General features: G+C 42.8%; 1 protein-coding gene across 5 annotated transcripts in view; it reads right to left on the bottom strand.

Annotated features, from left to right (window-relative positions):
• LOC117489250 (protein NLRC3-like) overlaps positions 1–23266 on the bottom strand; it is a 91244-nt gene extending 67978 nt beyond the window's left edge. For all 5 annotated transcript variants that reach the window (XR_004556594.1, XM_034138451.1, XM_034138450.1 and 2 more), the window contains exons 1-3: positions 23168–23266; positions 22914–23027; positions 22504–22635 (exon numbers count right to left, since the gene is read on the bottom strand). Coding sequence is in view for 4 of the 5 variants with exons in the window: in XM_034138451.1 (XP_033994342.1) it covers positions 22504–22635; positions 22914–23027; positions 23168–23232 (311 nt within the window). In the remaining variant the exon portion in view is untranslated. The remainder of the gene's footprint in view (positions 1–22503; positions 22636–22913; positions 23028–23167) is intronic.
• Between the last annotated feature and the right edge of the window lie 1470 nt (positions 23267–24736).

The raw sequence follows: 24736 nt of genomic DNA, 5'->3' as shown, positions 1-24736 counted from the left end.
AGTTTGAGAAACCGGCTCGAGATACACTTTTTGTTATATTCCATGGAATGCTCTTAACATCCCGATAGCAATGAATATCTGAAGTGCTTTGACAAAAAATCCATAAAAAAATATCATCTGTGGAAGCTGTAGTACTGTAAAAAGCACGACCAATCATTTTAGCCGGCCCGGCTAAAATAACTGGATGGCCTACCTGCCTGTCAGCCTTCCATCTGTGCAAAAACTTATCTCGTGCCCTCATTGGTCATGTGCACGTTCGTGTGTGTTGGAGGAGGGGCTCTGTGAGGAAGTGGCAGATTTTCTCCGGTTGTGTATTTTCAAATTCTAGCGATCTCGAGCTGGTTTCTCCAAAATTACCTACCCCACCTTTAACCTTAAACCTTATAGGAACATTATTTGAAATAATAAACATCCTAAAAAGGTTCTTTGAACATCATATTAAAACGTTTCTTTAAAACATTAGAACCTGTAGGTAACGTTAGCCAAAGTTGTGAGAACGTTCCCCGCTAGCTGGGAGTGCTTCTCTGTCGGGCCTTAGGCCTGTACATAGTGAATGGGAGGTTCAGAGGGGACTCTTTAGGGAGATTCACATACTCCTCAGCTCTAGGGTCTAGTGTAGTAGACTATGCAATCACTGACATGGACCCCTCCACTATCAGTGCATTCACTGTCAGACAGCAATCCCCCTTTTCAGACCACAACCAAATCAATGTGTTCTTTAAACTCTCAGGTCAAATGAGTGACACAACAAGGGAACCCAGTAAGCTGTATAAATGCAATCCTACTTACAGATGGGCCCCAGACAGTGGAGACAAATTCCCCATGGCCTTGAACTCACCTGATCTGATGAATGACATGTCACTATTTGACCAAAATCAATATGTTCCTACCAAAGATGGTGTAAACATGGCCATTGATTATATCAATATGATATTTCACAAGGCAGCTATTAAAGCTGACCTTATAAAACAAAAGCGGAAGCCTGTTAAAAGGCAAAACGCTGACAAATGGTTTGACCAGGAATGCAAGACCATCAGAAAAGACCTGAGAAAAATAGCAAATGAAAAACATCGGCAACCAAACAACCCAGCCTTACTCATTAGATACAATGACGTTTTAAACAAATATAAATGTACAATAAGGAACAAAAAACTAAATGATACCCACGTGAAACTTGAAGATATTGAGAAAGCCATTGATCAAAATCAATTCTGGGATCTACAACACAAAACAACCACAAGCATTACATTACATGATACTTATCAGTCGCTTTTATCCAAAGCGACTTACATACTCAATACTGTGGACAATCCCCACAGGAGCACTTTGGGGTGAAGTGTCTCAGGGACACAACGACATGCTGACTGCAGTGGGGTTTGAACCTGTGACTCCCCTGATCCCAACACCAACACACTAATCCACTGCGCCACACACCTCCCTATTACCCATCCAAAATGGTGACATCTGGAGAGAACATTTTGAAAGTTTGTACAAAGACATACCAATCAATCTAATGAATTCAGATCAATGTATTACAAAAGAAAAACTCCAAACATTAGAAGAAACTATTGAAGACAACCAAAAGCCCCTTGATTTCCCAATGACTTGGGAAGAGTTGACCACACACACACAATCTCTCCGGCCAAGGAAAGCTTGTGGCCCAGACAACATTCAAAAGGAAATGCTCAGATGCAGCACCCCAGAGATGCAGGGTACAGTGTTCAAGCTGTTCAGTATCATATTGCAGTCAGGATGTTTTCATCTGGTGCAAAGGGCTCATTTCCCCCATTCATAAGAGTGGAGACAAATCAGACCCTAAGAACTACCGTGGCATCTGTGTCAGCAGCTGTCTGGGAATCAGACCCTAAGAACTACCGTGGCATCTGTGTCAGCAGCTGTCTGGGGACATTATTCTGTAGCATTCTAAATAAAAGAATACAAGATTTCCTTAACCAACAATCCATCTTGAGTCCAAATCAAATTGGCTTCCTTCCAAAACACCACACCACCGACCATGTATATACCCTTCACACTTTAATTAACAAACATGTACACCAAACACAAAAGATATTCACTTGTTTCATTGATTTCAAGAAAGCTTTGGACTCTATTTGGCATGAAGGGCTCTATCATAGACTTCTACATTGTGGTATAGGGGGCAAAATGTATGATCTGGTTAAATCAATGTATTTGGAAAATAAGTGTGCCGTTAAAATTGGAGACAAACAAACTGAATTCTTCACCCAGAGAAGAGGTGTTCGTCAGGGTCGCAATTTAAGTCCCACTTTATTGAATGTATATATAAATGAAGTTGCTGTTCAGTTGGATCAATGTGCTGCTCCTGGCCTCTCCCTCCTAGAGAGAGAGGTGAAGTGTCTGCTTTAGAGATTGAAAGAAAGTGTAGTGTGTAGTCCAGTACTTGTAACAGGTAGAGGAACTGCCTGAATCTGCTTCTTGGTTATCATTTAGAGTAATAATAAAGACATGGTATTTATAAAGCACTTCTCCTGGTGCTCAGAGACGTTACTTTCAGTCTTCTTCTTTAAAAACACAAATGCAGAACCTTGGATAGAGCAACCCGGTATCTAAAACTTTAAGCTCTTTTTTCTGAGAAAAAAAACAAAACTGTACATTTTGTAATAAATAGTTCATCGTCTGCGTGGAAATAAATAAAAAGAGATAGCAGGTCAGGAAATAGAATCCCCTAAACATAAAGCACTCTGGAATAACCCATCAACAACTCTTCAGAAGTCCCAGTCACACTGGCTGACGAGGACACATTGAGGAATGTTCAATGATCAGATTTTGTAAAGGAAAGCTCAATACTTTCATTTCAGGAAGTAAAGAGTTAATATGGACGAAGAGACACCCAAGCTTTTAAAAATTTGCAGTTTAAAAATTGGTTCACAGGAAATGTGGACGTTAAAAACAGAGTTTCAACTGAAGGGGAATTCAAAAAGCAAACATTAAAAAGAGAACATTAATCTGGTATATAATATCTGTATCAGTGCTCAGGACAACGGGGATTACTACATTTACACTAAGTGGAACAAAGACCTGGACGTAGAAGACGCTAAACTAAAATGGAAGGAATGCTTACAACTTACATATAAAATGACTGCAAACTAAAATCTACGATTAACTCAATATAAACTAATGACAAGAATGTATTATAGGAGGGAGAAAATACATACATTTGATAGCAGTTCTTCTGATAAATGTCTAAAATATTGTACTGAGAGCGACTCCCTCATACATGCCTTTTGGAAATGTTATAAAATTAAAAAAACTTGGGATGATATCCAAAATTGGCTGTCAAAAACATGCAAATATAAAATTCATTTTTCACCAATAGTCTGCCTTTTCCAAAAATACCCAGAAAATAAAATACCCAACTGGATGGCAAACAATGTATGCATCATTAATCTATAAGAAACTGATATTACAAAACTGGTCAGTGTTTGTTAGTTTTGAAGAAATGAGTGGGGATGCAGTATTAATTTATTAATTGGTACTATTTCTTTTAAGTCAAATTTTGTTGCAAATTAATTTCTTGGTGTCATAAAAATCTTGAATGTAATGTAAGTCTCCCCTCACTCATCCTGTTAAAAAAAATCTAATTATACAAAACTAAAAAAATAATACATTTGAATCCCTAAATATATGAGAATATATATACCTATAACAGTGAAAAGAAGAAGTGAGCTATCTGTTGGTTCTGTTGGTTCTGTTGGTTCTGTGTTCACTTTGTTGTGTTTGTGGATCTCTTGTGCAGTGTAACCTGTGCAGCTCTGAGGAATCAAACTGAAAACACACTCACACTTCCTCAGACCAGGTTTCAACCACTGCAGTCCACCATGGTCCATCCTGCAGGAAGAAACACAGTCAGAATCAACTTCATACACCTTCACTCAAATCCACCATTACACTGTCTGTCTGTCTGTCTGCCTGTCTGTACCTGAGTGTCTGTCTGTCTGTACCTGAGTGTCTGTCTGTCTGTACCTGAGTGTCTCCAGTCTCCAGAGTGGATCCTCCAGTCCAGCAGACAGCAGCTTCTCTCCTGAGTCTCCTGGATGATTGTAGCTCAGGTCCAGCTCTCTCAGTTGGGAGGGGTTGGAGCTCAGAGCTGAAGCCAGAGAAACACAGCCTTCCTCTGTGACCATACAGCCTGACAGACTGAACACACACACACACACACACACACACACACACACACACACACACACACACACACACACACACACACACACACACACACACACACACACACACACACACACACACACACACACACACACACACACACACACACACACACACACACACACACTTTAATGTTCAGAAGACACAGAGATATCTGGAGGGTGGGAAAGGTAGGAACAGCCGGCCTGTTTTGACCTGAGTGGTGTTTCTAAAAGGACTTTGTTGATTTCTCTAACAAACACATTTGAGAATGATGTGGATCATCATCGTCTTTTGTAGCAGAAAACCTTCAACCAAATATTGATGACCAACTCTGTAGTGGTATCATCAGATCTGCAGATCTGCAGTAACATTTCTATAGCCTAATGCTGCGTTCACACCGGACACGATGCGAATATTCGCTTCGCTCTTATTGCATCGCTCTAAACGCTCGAGTTTCACCGCGGCTGCCAGCTGTGTTTACTCGCATTATTCAAACAAGACGCGCTGGCTTGGGGGCTACAACTACAACAAAATGAACATATTGTACCATGATTTAATTGTAATACACGTTTCAAAATGATGCCGAAGTAACAACATACTGATACCGGTTAGTAAAAACCATGAATTAATGCTTTGACAAGTCTGCAGACAGACGGCAGGCGAAAAACCTTTTAAAATGCTTGTTTTCTGAATGGAGATCGGATCGATCAGGCTAAGCTAACATTGTATATGCTCCGTACAAACTCACAACAACGGCCTACAGACATAAATAAAGCAGCGACTGTATTCACCATGACACAGGCAGTCTGTGGTTTGTACTTGTTTAACTTTTGTCCAGTTTCTGAACAGATATGAGGAGCTGTGAGCTCTGTGTGCTAACAGCTAACGGCTGATTTTTTGGTTGTGTGGTTCTATGTCAGTGACAGCCAGAGGTGGAGTACTCGAGTCCTGGACTCGGACTCGAGTGCCGATTTTCGGGACTCGTGACTCGACTCGGACTCGCGCACTGATTGACGCGACTCGGACTTGGACTCGTGAATTCTCGCACACGATGACTTGGACTCGGACTCGGACTCGTGAATTATCGCGTACGCTGACTTGGACTCGGACTCGGACTCGTGCATATTTCCCCCCACGATGACTCGGACTCGACTTGTACATTGACGCTCCGACTTGGACTCGGACTCGGACTCGAGCAAGTTTTCTATGGAGTCTGATGTCCTCTATCCTGGCGTGTTCACCGGCTGCGAGGCGAGTTCACGTACTGGGCCCCGCTATTCCAGTCTAAAGATGTCTAGAGACACACCCCGCATCGTGCTGTATGCTTTCACACATTCTGCTTCGACATTGGAAAAGAGCAGCGCAAAATGCTCTATGTGGAAACAATATTGAAGAGAAGGCTCCGTAACACATTACTCTAAACATCGAGTTCAGACATATAGGCTGTCTTGAACACTATCATCAGAGTAACGTGATCTAATCAATACATAAAGATTCAGCCGATAACACGAAAGCACATGGCTACTTAACATGCAGAATGACGTCATTTTGCATGCTAAGTAGCCATGTGCTTTCTGGGGCTAAATCTTTATCAGTAAACCGATTTAACCGGTAAAAGTTCCTTCAAAATAAGAGTCCCGATCTTATTACTATCAAAATAAAAGTGCAAAACGAAAACTTTACCATAGGAAAATATTGGATTACATATATAATCACTTCTCTAAAAGGTAACTCATTTTAAACATAGTTTATTTATATATAATAATAATAATAATAATAATAATATTAATATTAGTAATAAGCTTTATATTTGTATAGCACCTATTACAAGAATTGTAGCCAAACTGGCTTCACAGCAGTTCAATAGACAGATTAGTATAACATGACAGGATAAAAGCAATGTAGAGGAGCAGCTACATTTCAACACATATATCCACGAAGATTAATACATGAAGACTTGTGACTCGGACTTGACTTGGACTCTTCTTAGGTGACTCGGACTTGGACTCGGACTCGAACACAGGTAATGATGACTCGGACTCGACTCGGACTCTCCTTAGGTGACTTGGACTTGGACTCGGACTCGAACACAGGTAATGATGACTCGGACTCGGACTCGACTCGGACACTCCTTGGGTGACTCGGACTTGGACTCGGACTCGACTACGACTCTCCCTTGGTGACTCGGACTTGGACTCGGACTCGAAGAGTGGTGACTCGAGAGTGACTTGGACTCGTGAATTGGTGACTTGACTACAACACTGGTGACAGCCAGAGATGGAGTACTCGAGTCCTGGACTCGGACTCGAGTGCCGATTTTCGGGACTCGTGACTCGACTCGGACTCGCGCACTGATTGACGCGACTCGGACTTGGACTCGTGAATTCTCGCGCACGATGACTTGGACTCGGACTCGGACTCGAGCAAGTTTTCTATGGAGTCTGATGTCCTCTATCCTGGCGTGTGCACCGGCTGCGAGGCGAGTTCACGTACTGGGCCCCGCTATTCCAGTCTAAAGATGTCGAGAGACACACCCCGCATCGTGCTGTATGCTTTCACACATTCTGCTTCCACATTGGAAAAGAGCAGCGCAAAATGCTCTATGTGGAAACAATATTGAAGAGAAGGCTCCGTAACACATTACTCTAAACATCGAGTTCAGACATATAGGCTGTCTTGAACACTATCATCATGATCTAATCAATACATAAAGATTCAGCCGATAACACAAAAGCACATGGCTACTTAACATGCAGAATGACGTCATTTTGCATGCTAAGTAGCCATGTGCTTTCTGGGGCTAAATCTTTATCAGTAAACCGTTTTAACCGGTAAAAGTTCCTTCAAAATAAGAGTCCCGATCTTATTACTATCAAAATAAAAGTGCAAAACGAAAACTTTACCATAGGAAAATATTGGCATACAAATATAATCACTTCTCTAAAAGGTAACTCATTTTAAACATATTTTATTTATATATATAATAATAATAATAATATTAGTAATAAGCTTTATATTTGTAAAGCACCTATTACAAGAATTGTAGGCAAACTGGCTTCACAGCAGTTCAATAGACAGATTAGTATAACATGACAGGATAAAAGCAATGTAGAGGAGCAGCTACATTTCAACACATATATCCACGAAGATTAATACATGAAGACTTGTGACTCGGACTTGACTTGGACACTCCTTAGGTGACTTGGACTTGGACTTGGACTCGAACACAGGTAATGATGACTCGGACTCGACTCGGACACTCCTTGGGTGACTCGGACTTGGACTCGGACTCGAACACAGGTAATGATGACTCGGACTCGGACTCGACTCGGACACTCCTTGGGTGACTCGGACTTGGACTCGGACTCCAACACAGGTAATGATGACTCGGACTCGACTCGGACACTCCTTGGGTGACTCGGACTTGGACTCGGACTCGAAGAGTGGTGACTCGAGAGTGACTTGGACTCGTGAATTGGTGACTTGACTACAACACTGGTGACAGCAGGCTGAGATCCTCACCGCTGATTGGCTACCGCGAATTTCATGCTTGAGTTAAAACAATTGAACTCGAGCGTTTGCCGCGGCCCCCTTCAACCGCTTCATGCGCACTGTCGGAGCAAATTCGCGTCTGTCTGAATCTCTGCATTGACTTTACATGTAATCGCGCCGCCCCCAAACATCGCATCGCGTCCGGTGTGAATGCAGCATAATAGCTAAAGATGCTTTTTACAGTCACCATTTTAACTAATGCGATTGAATGGACAATTAGTTGAACCGACATTACAACCCCAACGTATGTATTATATTCTTTGGACCACAAACAAGTTTAAATACAGACTAATATGATCAAAGTTACTACATTAGCAAACAACTTCAGGATAACATTGCTGCCACATTTAATGCTGGATGATAAGAAAGCCTCAATATTTGACCTTAGGTCCAGTTCTCTCAGGAATAGGAGCTGATGACAGAGCTTCACAGCTTCTCTCTGACAATGTACAAACACTAAAATAATTAAATTAAAGGTCCATCCAATAGTTAATATATGAAGTAATTAGGTGTTCAGAGGGTCAACATTGTTAAACAGTTTTTCACTAACCTGAGAGTCTCCAATTCACAGTGTGGACTTTCCAGTCCAGCAGACAGCAGCTTCACTCCTGAATCCTGCAGGTCGTTGTTACTCAGGTCCAGCTCTCTCAGACTAGAGGACTGGGAGCTGAGGACTGAGGACAGAGCTTCACAGCTTCTCTCTGACAGGTTGCAGCCACTCAGTCTGAAGAGGAATCAGTAATACAGAAGAAAATATTTACAAACTGTTATTTGTTGCTGAATAAATAAAACTACATTTCATCTGGATAGTTATGTGTTCACGTACAGAGCTTTGTTTGAGGCTTTGACCACTGGCAGCAGCCTCAGAAGAGCTTCCTCTGAAGCAGAGTATTTCTGCAGGTCAAACACATCCAGATCTTCTTCTGATGACAGTAAGATGAAGACCAGAGCTGACCACTGAGCAGGAGAGAGATTCTCTTCAGAGAGACGTCCTGAACTCAGGGTCTGTTGGATCTCCTTCACTAGAGAACGATCATTCAGTTCATTCAGACAGTGGAACAGGTTGATGCTTCTCTCTGGAGACAGATCCTCATCAATCTTCTTCTTGATGTACTGGACTGTTTCCTCTTCAGTCTCTGAGTCACTTCCTGTCTGTGTCATCAGGCCTCGTAGGAGTTTCTGATTGGTCTGCAGAGAAAGACCCAGGAGGAAGCGGAGGAACAAGTCCAGGTGTCCGTTTGGACTCTGTAAGGCCTGGTCCACAGCACTCCGGTAGAGATGTGTTAGATCAGGTTCATCTTCATACTGCTGGGAGGTTGTTGGTTCTTCTTTCAGCAGGTTGACTCCAGAGTTGATGAAGGTCAGATGGACATGAAGAGCAGCCAGAAACTCCTGAACGCTCAGATGGACGAAGCAGAACACCTTGTCCTGGTACAGTCCTCTCTCCTCTCTAAAGACCTGTGTGAACACTCCTGAGTACACTGAGGCTTCTGTGATATCGATGCCACACTCTGTCAGGTCGGACTCATAGAAGATCAGGTTGCCTTTCAGCAGCTGCTCAAAAGCCAGTTTTCCTAGAGACTCCATCATCTTCCTGCTCTTTGGACTCCAGTGTGGATCTGTTTCAGCTCCTCCATCATACTTGATGTTCTTCACTTTGGACTGAACCACCAGGAAGTGGATGTACATCTCAGTGAGGGTCTTGGGCAGCTCTCCTCCTTCTCTGGTTTTCAACATCTCCTCCAGAACTGAAGCAGAGATCCAGCAGAAGACTGGGATGTGGCACATGATGTGGAGGCTTCGGGAGGTCTTGATGTGGGAGATGATGGTGCCGGCCTGCTTCTGATCTCTGAATCTCTTCCTGAAGTACTCCTCCTTCTGTGGGTCAGTGAACCCTCGGACCTCTGTCACCATGTCCACACACTCAGGAGGGATCTGATTGGCTGCTGCAGGTCGTGTGGTTATCCAGAGGCGAGCAGAGGGAAGCAGCTTCCCCCTGATGAGGTTCGTCAGCAGCACATCCACTGAGGTGGACTCTGTGACGTCAGTCAGGATCTCAGTGTTGAGGAAGTCCAGAGGAAGTCGACACTCATCCAGACCGTCAAAGATGAACACGACCGGGAACTGATCAAACCTGCAGATTCCTGCGTCTCTGGTTTCAGAGAAGAAGTGATGAACAAGTTCCACCAAGCTGTACTTGTTCTCTCTCACCACATTCAGCTCTCTGAAGGTGAATGGAAATATGAACTGGATGTCCTGGTGGGCTTTGCCTTCAGCCCAGTCCAGAGTGAACTTCTGTGTTAAGACTGTTTTCCCAATGCCAGCCACGCCCTTTGTCATCACTGCTCTGATTGGTGCATCTCTTCCAGGTGAGGCTTTAAAGAGGTCTTCTTGTCTGATGGTTGTTTCTGGTCTGTCTGGTTTCCTGGATGCTGTTTCAATCTGTCTGACCTCATGTTCCTTGTTGACCTCTGCAGACCCCCCCTCTGTGATGTAGAGCTCTGTGTAGATCTGGTTCAGAAGGGTTTGGTTTCCTGCTTTAGCGATGCCCTCAAACACACACTGGAACCTCTCCTTCAGGGTGGATTTGAGTTTACTGCACACTGCAGCAGGAGTTCCTGAATGAACAAACAACAAGTGGAATCAGTGAGTGGGTCCTGCAGACACACTGAGACTCTGAACATTTAAGTGTGGCTGTATAGTTTGAATCAGCTCCTCAGAGGACACACTGATGCAGACGTGTGCAGCATATTAACAGCAGAGTTTGTAAACTTCTCCATGTTCCTCCATCTCCTCTCCATCATGTTAAATGTGTTAAACCCTCTTACCGCTCTGCAGACGCTCAGCCAGCTCCTCCTGCTTCATGCTCCTCAGGAAGTGCAGTGTGATGTTCTGAAATGCCTCTCTGCTGCTCCTCCTCTGCTCTTCATCCTCACCGTCCAACACCTCCTCTTCCTCCCTCTGACTCTCTAAGCCTTCTGGGTAATCTGAACTCAGAGCCTTTTGGATCTTCTTCAGCTCGTTCTTCACAAAAGTCACGATGTTCTCCTCCAGCAGCTGGAACAGATTGATCAGATGAATAACGTTAAAACTAAAGTTATTATGTTAGGGCAGTGGTCACCAACCTTTTTAAGCCCAAGATCCCCGACCTCGGCCTTGGTGAAAGGCGAGATCTACCTATTGCAGAATTGAGTGAAAAAGACAGCCCAGACAGTACTTCCAATCTGAGGCCTTTTATGTCGGCTAATATAGTGGGAATGCTGATACAGCATTCCCACTATCTGTTATTCGACGCACAAAATTCTTTATTATTCCGCCGGGTTATTTTGCGAGGAGGTGTTGGATGGTGAGGATGAAGAGCAGAGGAGGAGCAGCAGAGAGGCATTTCAGAACATCACACTGCACTTCCTGAGGAGCATGAAGCAGGAGGAGCTGGCTGAGCGTCTGCAGAGCGGTAAGAGGGTTTAACACATTTAACATGATGGAGAGGAGATGGAGGAACATGGAGAAGTTTACAAACTCTGCTGTTAATATGCTGCACACGTCTGCATCAGTGTGTCCTCTGAGGAGCTGATTCAAACTATACAGCCACACTTAAATGTTCAGAGTCTCAGTGTGTCTGCAGGACCCACTCACTGATTTAGTTGGAAAGCTGATACAGCATTCCAACTACTTGTTCTTCTACGCACACATTCTTTATACTTATTATTATTCCGCCGGGTTATTTTGTCCCTCTTCTCCTCCCACATTCCACATCGCAGAAACTCCGTTCAAACATCAAAACGTTCAGCTCGGTCGGGAATCGATGGCTATTACTTTTCTCATTCATAACTTTCATAATTCCAGAGATACATCCCATAATTCATCACATTTTTAACATTGAAGTCAATGGAGAAAATCTTCAGACTTGAACAATCTTCATGCGACTTCAACTGCTAACTGCTCCTTCATACTTTCACTTAGAAACCTCATTCCAACTTTAAAATGTTACACATCTTTCTGACATTATTCGTGTAACACAACTTTTAAATCTGATTCATACTTTTAGAGATATTAAACATTGTTCAGACCTTAGTAAAGAGGCCTTCTTCAGATTTTAACAATAGTGTGTATTGAGCAGCTCGTTAAGGTGTGTGATCTCAAAGCTAGAGTGGAGGACAGCTTGAAATTCGCCTTCATATTTCTTTTTTAAACCTGCCATAATTCCCAAACCCTACATTCCTGAGACATAATATTTCATGAGAAACATAGGAAAACATCTCGTAGCTTGAAAAATATAAAAAAATTAAGCAAAATAATTAAACAAAATGCCTCTTGAGGGCATGAAGTGACAAAAACTTTCAACATGTCTCCATTAAACCCCATTGTAAGTTCAGCGTCATCTTTGCCCACCACAGCAGCCGCACACCTTTAGTTAATCTGCCAAAAAGGCCACATTATTAACCCGAAAGTACACAAAAAGTACACTTCAGATGCTCAAGTTCCTTGACATGCTTCACGCTTTGAAATTTCACCGATATCTGTTACGGTTCTTCAACAAAACGTTCACATGTAAGAGGTTTATCTCTCATTCAGAACAATGAAAATGCTCTCCTCTCACTGATTACTGAACATCACCATGGAAACCTTTGATCTCTGGACACGTCGTTAGCTCAAATATAAACACCTGTGTCATGGAACACGATGATGTCATAACTCCAACTGACATGCTCAGAGCAGCAGACTTCAGATAATGGTTAATGGTCCTGCTCTACGTCAATTATGGGGTGTCATCATATGCCGTTTCCATGGAAACGCATCCCTCGCCATAAAACACGATGTCGCTGTAGCTCCAATGGACACGGTCCGGTCGTCCCACAATATTCAACTGTATATCACCTCTCCATGCCTCAACAGCTCTACGTCAAATCTGACATCTCACCATATGCCGTTTCCATGGAAATGCATCCCTCGCCATAAAACACGGTGTCGCTATAACTCTATATATATATACTCTATATAACGCTATAAGTGCTCAAACTTCACATGTGTGCTAACAGTCCAGCCGTGAAGACATCTACGGGACAGTTTTGAGATTTCTTCAAATGCCGTTGCCATGGCAACACAATGCCCGCCATGAAACACGGTTTTCTCATAACTTCAGTGAAAATGCTCCAAACGGCCAAAAACTTCACAGGTTTGGTAACGATGCAGCCATCAACGCATCTAAGCCTATTATGGGATGTCATCAAATGCCGTTGGCATGGCGACAGATCATTCGCCATCAAGTTAGTTCAAAAGTTTGCAGTTCAAATATTCTGCTGCTTTTCCAAGCCTTTTTACTTTCTTTTCTTCTCTCATCACACATTCAAGCCCCCAGTGTTCATGTATCATTTCAATCTAAATTCTTCACTTTCTTCTTACACATTACATTTCAGCATAGCCGTTTAGCGTCAGCTTTTCAGCATAAAGCATTCCCACTAGCAATTTCTTCAGGAATTGCATTCTCTAGTTGCATCTGAAGTACATCAAATCATTTGGTGCAACTTCCAATTTGATTAAACCAAGAACACAACATAACAAACAGGTCAAAAAGGATAAATATATATATTTACATCATATATCATTTTAAGTTTCATTCATTCCTTCATTACAATCCTAAATATAAATGTATGTAGCTTATTTTCCATTTGTTTGAATGAATGAGTAAATTATTTTGTTGACAACAACAAAGAAAAAAACAACATCTTGCAGTGAGCAGATAACAAAGTGCCATTTTAACTGTGAGGTTTATCCACTGAAGCTTCATGCAAGTGCAACATTTCACATTAACATTAAAACTAGTTATTTTTAACACAATTCTTACAAATTCAAAATTCTAACAACATTCTTTATCCGTGCATAGACCATTGGTGCGTTCACACCGGACGCGATGCGAATGGCGCCAATCAGCGGTGAGGATCTCATTCTGCTGTCACTGACGTTGAATCAGAAAACCAAAACATCAGCCGTTAGCTGTTAGCACTCAGAGCTCACAGCTCCTCATATCTGTCCAGAAACTGGACCAAAGTTAAACAAGTACAAACCACAGACTGTCTGTGTCATTGTGAATACAGTCGCTGTTTCATCTGTGTCTGTATGATGTTGTGAATGTGGACGGAGCATATACAACGTTAGCTTAGCCTGATGGATCCGATCTCCATTCAGAAAACACGCATTTTAAAAGGTTTTTCGCCTGCCGTCTGTCTGCAGACTTGTCAAAGCATTAATTCATGGTTTTTACTAACCGGTATCAGTATGTTGTTACTTCGGCATAATTTTGAAACGTGTATTACAATATAATAACGGTAAAATATGTTCATTTTATTGTAGTTGGTATCTACCATGAGTGCAGTGGGAGGCTGTGGCTCAGTGTGCTGGACTTCGAATCAGGTGATAGCAGGTTCGAACCCCACTGCAGTCAGCATGTCGTTGTGTCCCTGAGACACTTCACCCCAAATTGCTCCTGTGGGGATTGTCCACAGTACTGAATGTATATAAGTCGCTTTGGATAAAAGCGTCTAACAAGTGACATGTAATGTAATGCAGTGAGTTCAAAAATATGCAGCATCACTTGAAATAAGTCTATTCTTTTCAGGAGCGACAAGGAATGTCTCAAAGATACGTCAATCAAGTGGAACCTTTTAACGGGTGGTGGATGATAGGCTTAAATCTCAAAACTTTATTAAAGAAAAAAACATTATTATTTTTTTTTTACTTTTCTTTCTTTTGTTACTTGCGCGATCTACCCTCACCACACGTCGGTCGCGATCGACTGTTTGGTGATCACTGTGTTAGGGATAATGTGCAGCAAGGCGGACATTATTGAAAAAATAACACCCGACTCGAATTTTGATATCCTCTTTTTTCTATAATCATCATCCTCTTGGATTGCACGACTGCCACACTCACACTTAGGCAGGGCCACACCTCACTACAGAATCCTCTGGGATCTCTTAAACAGATTTAGTCGTCTGCCTTCTGTGACGACCCGTCCACACCACGAGGGGTGCCGTCGGCCGTTGGCTGTGTGTGTGTGTGTGTGTGTGTGTGTGTGTGTGTGTGTGTGTGTGTGTGTGTGTGTGTGTGTGTGTGTGTGTGTGTGTGTGTGTGTGTGTGTGTGATTGCAGGATCCAGTGTCTGATGAGCTGCACCTGTCTGACGAGCTGCACCATCGGGAGTATGCGGAGGCTGCAGGTGGAGTTTGGAGTTTTCTGGTCGCTTCGCCGAGCTTACGGTGTTAAGTGCATAAATACCCGCCGTAATTAGCACCTGAAGACTAGGGGGGAGTTTAGCTAGTTTCTGTGAGGCAGTTAGAGGGACGGGCCGCGGTGGCGTGTAGGCTGTGTAAGTAGCGTGAGTGTGCCACGCAGTGTTGTCACGATGGAGAGTGTAGAGGATTTTGTTTGAGTGCCTTCAGAGGAGCTGCTGGAGGGTTTCTCACGTGAGCAGCTGATCTGTGTTGCTGAACATTTTCACTTGGATGTTGGGGATAAAAGAATGAAGGAAAACACAAGAGGGATTGTGAAAGCAAATCTGTTTGAGTTAGGTGCTTTCAAAGGGGGAAAGTTTACTGTTGATCCTAGCAGAGACAGTGACCATATGTCTGGCTGCCGTGATGCAGGCCTGACTTTTGAACAGAGAAAATAATTGTTGCTGTTGCAGACAGAAATGGAGAAACTGGCAGTGAAAAAATGAGGGGAGAGGTAGAAATTAAAAAGCTTGAGTTAGAGGAGCGGAGGTTGAATTTAACTGCTGGAGGGCCCAGCCGTGCCTTCGATTTCTCTGGTATAGGTAATATTCCGTTTGACGTTGCCGGTAATCTGCGGGTTGTGCCTCTCCCTATTTGAGCATGTGGCTGAGAGCAGAGAGTGTTCGGATGTTGATAGTACCTTATTGCTACAGTGTGTGCTAACAGGTAAGGCCAAGGAAGCTTATTCTGCTCTAACGGTGGCAGAGAGCAAGGTATATTTAACTGTTAAAACTGCTGTGTTGAAGGCTTACGAGTTAGTCCCTGAGGCATATCGCCAGAGGTTCCGGTCTTGGGAGATGTCTAGCAGACAGACACATGTTGAGTTTGCCAGAGATCTGGTACTCTTTTTTAGCAGATGGTGCAATGCCCTAAATGTGAGTTATTATGCAGCATTATGCGATATGATTGTTTTGGAACAATTAAAAAATTCTGTATCCAGTCACATTGCAGTGTACATCAGCGAGCGCAAGGTGAAGACTGCTGCAGAGGCCGCTGTACTGGCTGATGACTACGTGCTGATACACAGGGGCGGTCGAGACTTCAGGGTCCAGGAGGAAGATCATGCACACTTGGGTAATGCTGAACGTGCGATGCGAGGTCAGCCACGGGTTGACCCATCGGAAATCTGTAATTTCTGCATGGGGAGAGGGCATTGGAAAGCTGACTGTCCAAAAGCTAATGCCAGAAGGGGGAATAATGGGGGCCAGTTTAACTCTGCTGCTTGTGCTGTGTCTGTGGTACCATTACCTGTCATCTCTCCCTGTCAGCAGGTTAGCGAGCCATGCGGGTTGAAGGAACCAGGGTTTTCTGCATTTTTGTCAACCGGATACGTGTCATTGGTGGGAAGTGACATCAGCGTGCCGGTAAACATTTTGAGAGACACGGCAGCGTTTGATTCATACATTCTGAGCTCTGTGCTACCGTTTTCTGACAAATCTAGAACTGGGGACTTTGTCCTAATGCGAGGTATTGGAATGAGTGTTGTGCCTGTTCCTCTGCATTCTGTTGTGCTTAACTCTGGTTTGGTGCAGGGTGAGGTCGCCATGGGGGTCCGTCCTGTAATGCCGATTGAAGGTGTGGATGTTATCCTGGGTAACGGCCTGGCTGGCAGCCGTGTGTGGGCTGAGGGTCCACCGCCTACCATAAGGCGCGTTCACACCAAGTACTTTTCCCACAATAGTTCATGAGAACTTTAGTTCATGAGAGCTCTTTTAGTTCTGATGAACTAAAGCAGATCGCGTTCACACCAAAATGAGTTCCTGGGGGTGGATTAGGCAAATAAACCGCTGACGTCACTTCTTCTTCTTCTGCTTTGGGTTTACTGGCAGGCCGCAAACAACTTCACGGCGAGTACAGTAGGTGGCGGTATGCACCTTAAAGTTGCAATCCGCCAAAAAACCGAGAGAAAAAGAAGAAAAAAAAACTCCCGTGCCCACCTGCTGTAAATGAGGCGTCTGTTTACATTCCGACCTCAGACATGAGCTTCGTCTGAGTTATTTAAGCAAACACAAATACAGATCGTCGACCAGTCAAATGCAATAGCAATGCTGATTCGGAAGCGAAGGCGGTTAAGAAGGATTGACAAAAGGATTGGATGACGACATGCACGCGCTACGCTACGTGTGAAATTAATAAACTGTGCCAGGTGTGTCGTATGCACACTAAATAGGCTCAGCAGCTAACACACCTTTATTATATATCCTCCTGAGAGCAACTGCATCCGTCTGCCATGAACCCTACAGAAACCGACGTGTTAGTTGTGGCCCATAGTGGCCTCCATTTGTGTCGTGTAAAATGGGGGAAATCAAAAGTTAGCAAATCCCCATGTCATGTTCATAAAAACATTTAGTTTTAGGTCAAATAATTATTACACTGCTCTGAAACTCACTACATTAACTCCTAAGATGTTCCCTTACTATAATTAATTAAAAATATTGAACTCACAACACTGGTAATAACAAACTTAACCATTTCTTTCTATAAATAAATAGTGTTTGAGTTGGACGCCATTTTGAAATACAATGAAATTATCTTTTTGAAAGCCACAATAAATAAAGCTTCGCCAGTTTATAACGGATGAAACATGATGGTATCAGAATAATCACTTACATGTGATGTATAGGATGCTACACAGGTCACTGTAAAGATAAAGTGTCAGAGGAGAAATAAGCAAGCTTAGTTACATGAAATGTAATGAAAAATGTAAGATACAGGCTCTGTTTAATCGCCATGCAGGTTCTCTTTTATTGCACACTCAAGACAATATCAATAACAGCATCACGCTGTCCCAGGTGTGTCGTATGCATGTAAATAGAAGTTAACATTTTCAATATCAAATAAAGTGTCAGTAGTATCAAAACATATATATATATATATAATAACAATAGGTAGGCTCAGCAGCACACACACCTTAGTGCAAAGTGAAGTGTCAGTATTAATAACAGTGTCAAATATATAATCACAATAATACAAAATGAACTGTCCCAGGTATAGGCAATTTGGGGTGAAGTGTCTTGCCCAGGGACACAACGACATCCTGACTGCAGTGGGGTTTGAACCTGTGCTCCCCTGATCCGAACACGAACGCACCAGACCACTGCACCACACGCCTCCCAACAAGTCATTGTACAGTTTATCAACGACAAGTCTTTCTTAATTTTTGTATTGAAGGCCTGTTGGATTTAATCAGCTCGCTTAGCACTGCCAGAAGCCCAGCCTGAAAGGTATTTTGTTGCTCCACCTCGATTCCTGGGCCTTGTGTGAATGCAGCAGCCGTTCGTCGTGCATCTCCTTCGCACGCAGGTCCTCATTCTCCTTGCTGACCATGGCACGGCGGTCCATCGCCATGATGGTGTCAAGGAAGCTGTCATCGCGTGCCCGCTTTCCTAAGGTGAAATAAGCAAGATACAAGATCAGTTTAATCGCAACAACGAGACAACATTGTCCAACATTGGACATGGTGCAGGCAGGGACAGTGTACAAAATGCAGGTGTAAAGTAGAAGATAAGATAGGATCAAATAATATCAAATAAAAAATAAATATCAAAGTGCCCTTATTTATTGTTTTGTGCTTAATGTATGCTTGAACTTTGTTTTATAGGGATTAGTGGACATCAGTTAGATGTGTAACCTTCTTTCAAGGCCAGAGTAGTTACAGTGTAAGTGGATTGACATCTAACATAACATGGCTGAGTACAATTATAACAATCAATAAAAAAAAGGAAAAATAAATAGAATTTAAATTACATTTCTACTTAAATGTGCAAAAATATTAGAACATCAGTCTTTGTGGCATGCAGGTAATCAACTGTTTAAGCTTTTACCATTAACATGTAGAATGAATGTTGCAAATGACTTGAAATTATAGCAACTACAATGTATTGTTCAACACAGTCTCACGGCATTTTGTGTTATAGTCACGAAATTAATCTATTGATTCGTGTTCACCAACACGATTTCGCCCTTTTTTTCATGTCACACAGAACGATTTTAAAAGCAATGTAAATAATAACAAATTAGAAGGAAAAAGACATTTAAAAAAATACAGATTTCAGTATTCTGACACAGAACGATTTTAGAAGCAATGTATTTCTATTGGTAGTATGTTTCGTGCCTGCACCAAATAATAACAAATTAGAAGGAAAAAGAGATGACATAAAATACAGATGTCAGTATTCTGAGGCTCTGAGCCATTTCTTTTCCTCACTGACGGCAAAAAAACTCACACATTATACAATTTAAAATAAAAGGGATAGGGTTAGGCTTAGGGTAAGATATTGAGTAAGAACATGTTTTTATGAACCACACAGCTTCTGGTCTTCCAAGACCCGACCGGACAAAAAGACGTGTTGCAGGCACAAAACATACTACCAATAGAAATACATTGCTTTTAAAATCGTTCTGTGTGACACGAAAAAAAGGTGAAAATCGTGTTGGTGAACACGAATCAATAGATTAAATTAATTTCGTGACTAATAACACGAAATGCCGTGAGACTGGGTTGTATTGTTAGAGGTAGCATTATGTCCAGCTAGCATGCTAATTGCTAACGTTATATTATCGTTTTATCCCGGAGGGGAAAACTAGTTTCTAATCCAGAGAGAAACACCTCGCCTGAAACACACGATTAGTGCCATGAGTTAGTGAAGCAAATTACAGAACATTGCACACTTATTCACAAGTCAAAACGTGTTCATAGCGGGGACGGCTGAGAATAGCTAGCTAGCTAGATGTTATTAGCCAGCTTGGACCTATGATAGCAAGTTCTAGCATGGCTAGCTCGATCTACTGAGCAAATAAAAGTACATCTAAGACCAGTATTGTGCAGATTAAAACAGTGCAGTGCATGTATTTTATTTTTACCTTCGTAGTCGTCCCGACATGACTTTGCCAGGTCTGCTAACTTTGCTGAGCCACGGAAACTGCATTCAGTAGAAGCTTCTGAATGCGGCGCTTCGCGTCCTCCGAGTAAATCGCCAGAAGCGCCGACACATCCTCATCACTCCACCGCTCCGATGATTTATTTAGTGTTGCTATAATAACTGCTTTCACAAAAGTAATCTCTTCGGGTGCACTGGCCGAAGCGAGCAAATACAATGGCCGCTTCCAAAAAAAAATCAGAGTCAAACGGGCGTGGTTTGCATTCCGCACAGCCAATCAGACGTACGAACTATTTTCTCCCACGACAGTCCCTGCTCTCTAGCAGGGACTGAAAAGCGGGTCAGATGAACTAATTTGAACTACTTTAGTTCCTGGGGCTTTTTGGTGTGAACGCACCTATAGTGTCATCTTCACCCACTGTGACTGTTAACCCAGAGGAAAATGCTAAGTGCTCCCCTGGAGTGTTTGTGGCTTGCGCTGTGACACGGGCTGTGAGCCGTGCAAAGAGGGAGTCTGAGCAGGGTGAAGAGGTGAGTGAGATAGATTCTGTGGTTGTTCCTGACTCATTGTTGTCTGTATCCCGCAGTGAATTGGTGATAGAGCAGAAAGCTGATGTCTCCCTCAGTCCGTTCTTTGAGGCGGTTCTCTCCACCGGGGATGGAAATGGCTCCACCGGTGGTTGTCTGCTGCAATGGGAGCTGCTGGTCAGAAAATGGTTGTCACATGGGAAAGGCTTCATTGGTGAGCCAGTCTTTCAGATTGTGGTTCCTGTAACATTTCGTGAGGAGGTCCTCAAGAAAGCACATAATAATCGGGACATCTGGGTGTCCGTAAGACATATAATTACGTGTTACGGTATTTCTTTTGGCCTTGTTGAAAGAGGGATGTGTCTCGGTATATTAAATCATGTCACACATGTCAAACGAAAGGTAAGCCAAATCGGGGTGAGAAATCTGCTCCACTGTGTCCCATCCCTCCGAGTGTATAGCCTTTTGAACGTTTAATCGCTGACGCTGTCACGCCATCGGAACCCCTTCGTATTCACATAGACCATGTAAACGGGGTCCGGCATAGGGGGTATTCAGCTGGGGGGATGGCCAAAGAGAAGTTGTCGTCTGCCCAGGTAGGAATGAAACATCGATATGAACGAAGAACTGAGCAGCGCTCGTTTAGTCCTGGAGGCCATGTCCTGGTTTTGGTGCCAAGGGCTAGTTTGCCGTTTCTGGAGAAACATTCCGGGCCTTTCGATGTGCTGGGTCAAGGGACTGACCAAAATTGTCTCCTGTCCACACCGAAGCGTAGAAGAAGAGCTCCTAGTTTTTGGGGGTTTGCCTGACGGTACTGTGCTGTTTCTGTGGTCTTCTATGTCTACTCTGTCCCTCTTAAATTGCTTCTTCAGGTGCTGGAGTTGCTGAGTGGGCAGGGGAAGGTTCGTTGGCTGGTTTTTACAAAAAGTAAAATAAATGCGTTGCGTTAACGGATGTTCACTGTGGTGTGAAGAGGGTCCCGTTGGGTAGCCTGGGTCGACGGTGTTCCTAGTGGAACTCCTTTCTTTACGGGGGGGGAGTGTGACGACCCCTCCACACCACGAGGGGTGCCGTCGGCTGTGTGTGTGTGTGTGTGTGTGTGTGTGTGTGTGTGTGTGTGTGTGTGTGTGTGTGTGTGTGTGTGTGTGTGTGTGTGTGTGTGTGTGTGTGTGTGTGTGTGTGTGTGTGTGATTGCAGGATCCAGTGTCTGACGAGCTGCACCTGTCTGAAGCCTACAAGAGGAGAGCCCAACCGGATTCGTGTGGGCTCGCTCTCATTCCTCTCGCACACTCCCCGTGTGATCGTCGCGGCTGTCTTTTTGATGTCCACTAAATAAAGGATTATTATACTTTCAGACCCCACGTCTCGCCTCCCAGCTTTTTGTTGCAGCCCAAGAGCCGGGTTGTAACAGCAGTTAATTGAACCTGGTTCTCCAGAAGTTAGTAGAGGTAAGACCTTTCAGAGGTGAATCTGAGCCTGGTGGTAAACTTGCATAGACTCAATAGCTTCTGATAGGTCAATCAGTAGGTCTGATTAATAGTCAGAGATTAATACAGGTCCACCGACGCAGCAACAGTTAATTTAAAGAAGACAACATGTGATCATCTGTCCGTCTGAAGGCCTGCTGGTCTAAACAGAGCAGCATGGACACTGTCAGGACCTGAATGGTAGATCATCTGTAGTTCATAGTAAATGTATATTTGTACACACCATAAATATGGAGTCCAGGTCAGTGTGATGCTTCGGGGCAGACTGATCACTGGGAACCTCGGAGAACTCCTGCAGAACTCTGTGGAGAAAACATCCAGAACATTTAAAGAGTCTAATCTGCACACAGCTGACTGAAGGTGTTCTGAGATGAAGACAGAATAACAGGGTAACTGTGGCTCAGCAGGTGGAGGGGGGGGGGGTTCTAAAAACACCAACATTACTGAGGCCTGAAAGCGTCCGACCATCAGAAGCCTCCCAGCAGCTGATGGTGCGAGGAACAGAAAGCCCCATTATTATCTGGAGCCTGATCTCAACCAATCTGTGGTGCCTTCTCCAAAGAGAGTCAGATAGTAACAGAGTCCAGTTTGAAATTCTTACCTTTCATCAGCACTTTGTCCAGCTTTAAAGTTCATAGGAGACTGCATAGAAAAGTCACTCTTCATGGACTCACAGCGGGGTCCAGGTCCAGGTCCAGGTCCAGGTCCAGGTCTCTGCTGCTGGATCCTGAGACTGATAAAGAACAGAGTAATAAAACCACCAGACACCTCACGCCGCCCTTCATGCCATTAACAGCTCGCTGCCTGCCGTCAAACAGAAGGGGGGGGGTCGTCTAAAACAATCCATGATTAAGGTCTTAATTTGGGAGAGTCATCTGTCTTTGCTCATTATATGATTCATAATATAAATAGAAGTCATTAGAAACCAACTCAAGAGAGGTACGTTGGAGCAGGGTTTACTCTTCTCCAAAGAGAGTCAGATAGTAACAGAGTCCAGTTTGAAATGCTTACCTTTCATCAGCACTTTGTCCAGCTTTAAAGTAAGGAGGAGACTCCATAGAAAAGTCACTCTTCATGGACACACAGCTGGGTCCAGGTCCAGGTCCAGGTCCAGGTCTCTGGATCCTGATACAAATAAAGAAGAATTCATCTTTGTGCTCTTCTTTTTATTGGACTTATGATCAAGCTCACATTTTAAACGTCGCGCAGTGGGACCACTTTCTGAGTCTGAGAGTCAGAAGATAGTCCAGTTTTCAATTTCATACCTTCTCTCTGCAGGAAGTCCAGATTTAAAGACAATAGGGTGATCCATAGACCAGCCACTCTTCATGGACACACAGCTGGGTCCAGGTCCAGGTCCAGCTTCAGCTTCAGGTCCAGCTCCAGGTCCAGGTCCAGGTCTCTGGTGCTGCATCCTAATACTGATATCAGAGAAAGATAAAGATGGCGTCTCCTCTCCGTTAACATGAGTCAGCAAAATGACTCCTGAACCCGACATCAATGAGTTCATTCATTCATAAAACAAATGTAATATATTAAAATGTTGATTTGAAAAACAAAACAAAATAATTCAATTTAAAACAAATTTGATTGATTAAAAAATATTTGTCAGATTTACACATTTCATAAAAAAATTGTATTTATTTTTTACATATAAGTGTTGTATTTATTTTATAAATGATGTGATTTAAAAAGTAAATAATAAATTGTGTATTATCGTGTTGATTTAGGAAAATTATTTTATTGAATTAAAACTGATTTTATTTATTTGTTTATTTATATATTAACTACTTTTGTTGATTCACTGATTATTTATTTAATTTCAAACCTTTATTTAACCAGGTGAATCCCATTGAGATCATTGATCTCTTTTTCAAGGGAGACCTGCAGCAAGTAGGTTCCACATGAAGACAGAAAACAACAGAAAACAATACAGGACATCATACAGCAAAGTTACAGGACCACATTTACATAGCTATCGACATTGACAAGTACCAACAGTATCAGATTGTCTAGCATCTATCCGAGCTTTAAAAACATGCAGTGGAACCAAATTGCTAATTTTCCATTCATTTTGCAGACTGTTCCAAGCTAGAGGAGCTGCGCATGGGGCTATTTCAGGGTCATAAGTTTTGATCATTCAAAAAAAATACAATTTATTTGAAAGTTCAAGTTTTTATCCTGAACTTTGAAAAATACAATGATGTATTCAAACCAAAAATAAGTATTTGAAATCATTTTTCAGGTTGAATATTATTTTGATTCAGTTCAGCAATTTTTTTAAATAAAATATTTATTTTCATATTTCATATTTTTTCAGTTTCAAATCTGTTTTTTTCAGGTTTCACATTGCTTTTCACCTTCAGATCGTTTTTCACTTTCAGATCTTTTTTTTCCGCTTTCAGATCTTTTTTTTTCGCTTTCAAACTTTTGGCCCTGTTGTTGCTTGGGGGGGCGGGGCTTACCAAAGAGTAGTTTGGCATCCTGAGTGGCAGGCCTCCCTCTGTCATGTTGCCTTCATGGATGTTAGGTAGCGTGAGAAATATAACTCAACACTTTCTACACACAATAGTCCCGTGATTGGTGGTTAACAAAACTGATACCAGCGTCAAAGTTCCGTTAAGCGAGCTGTTGAGCATCGTAGTTGGCAACAATCAAGGTATAAGAGCAATAAACTGTGCTAGAATGTGAAATTACGTATCCGCAATCAAGTGTTGTCCTTCCCCACTTCCACGTAGCTCCATGAACGCAGCATAGTATTGGCTTGGTTTTTACGATCAGAATCAGAATCAGAATACCTTATAATAGTCCCACAGGGGATACATTTACATTGT

This window comes from Trematomus bernacchii, unplaced genomic scaffold (assembly GCF_902827165.1).
Source record: "Trematomus bernacchii unplaced genomic scaffold, fTreBer1.1, whole genome shotgun sequence".
Lineage (NCBI taxonomy): Eukaryota > Metazoa > Chordata > Actinopteri > Perciformes > Nototheniidae > Trematomus > Trematomus bernacchii.
The sequence above is the reverse complement of the archived record's forward strand: the minus strand, read 5'-3'. Positions and strand labels throughout refer to the sequence as shown.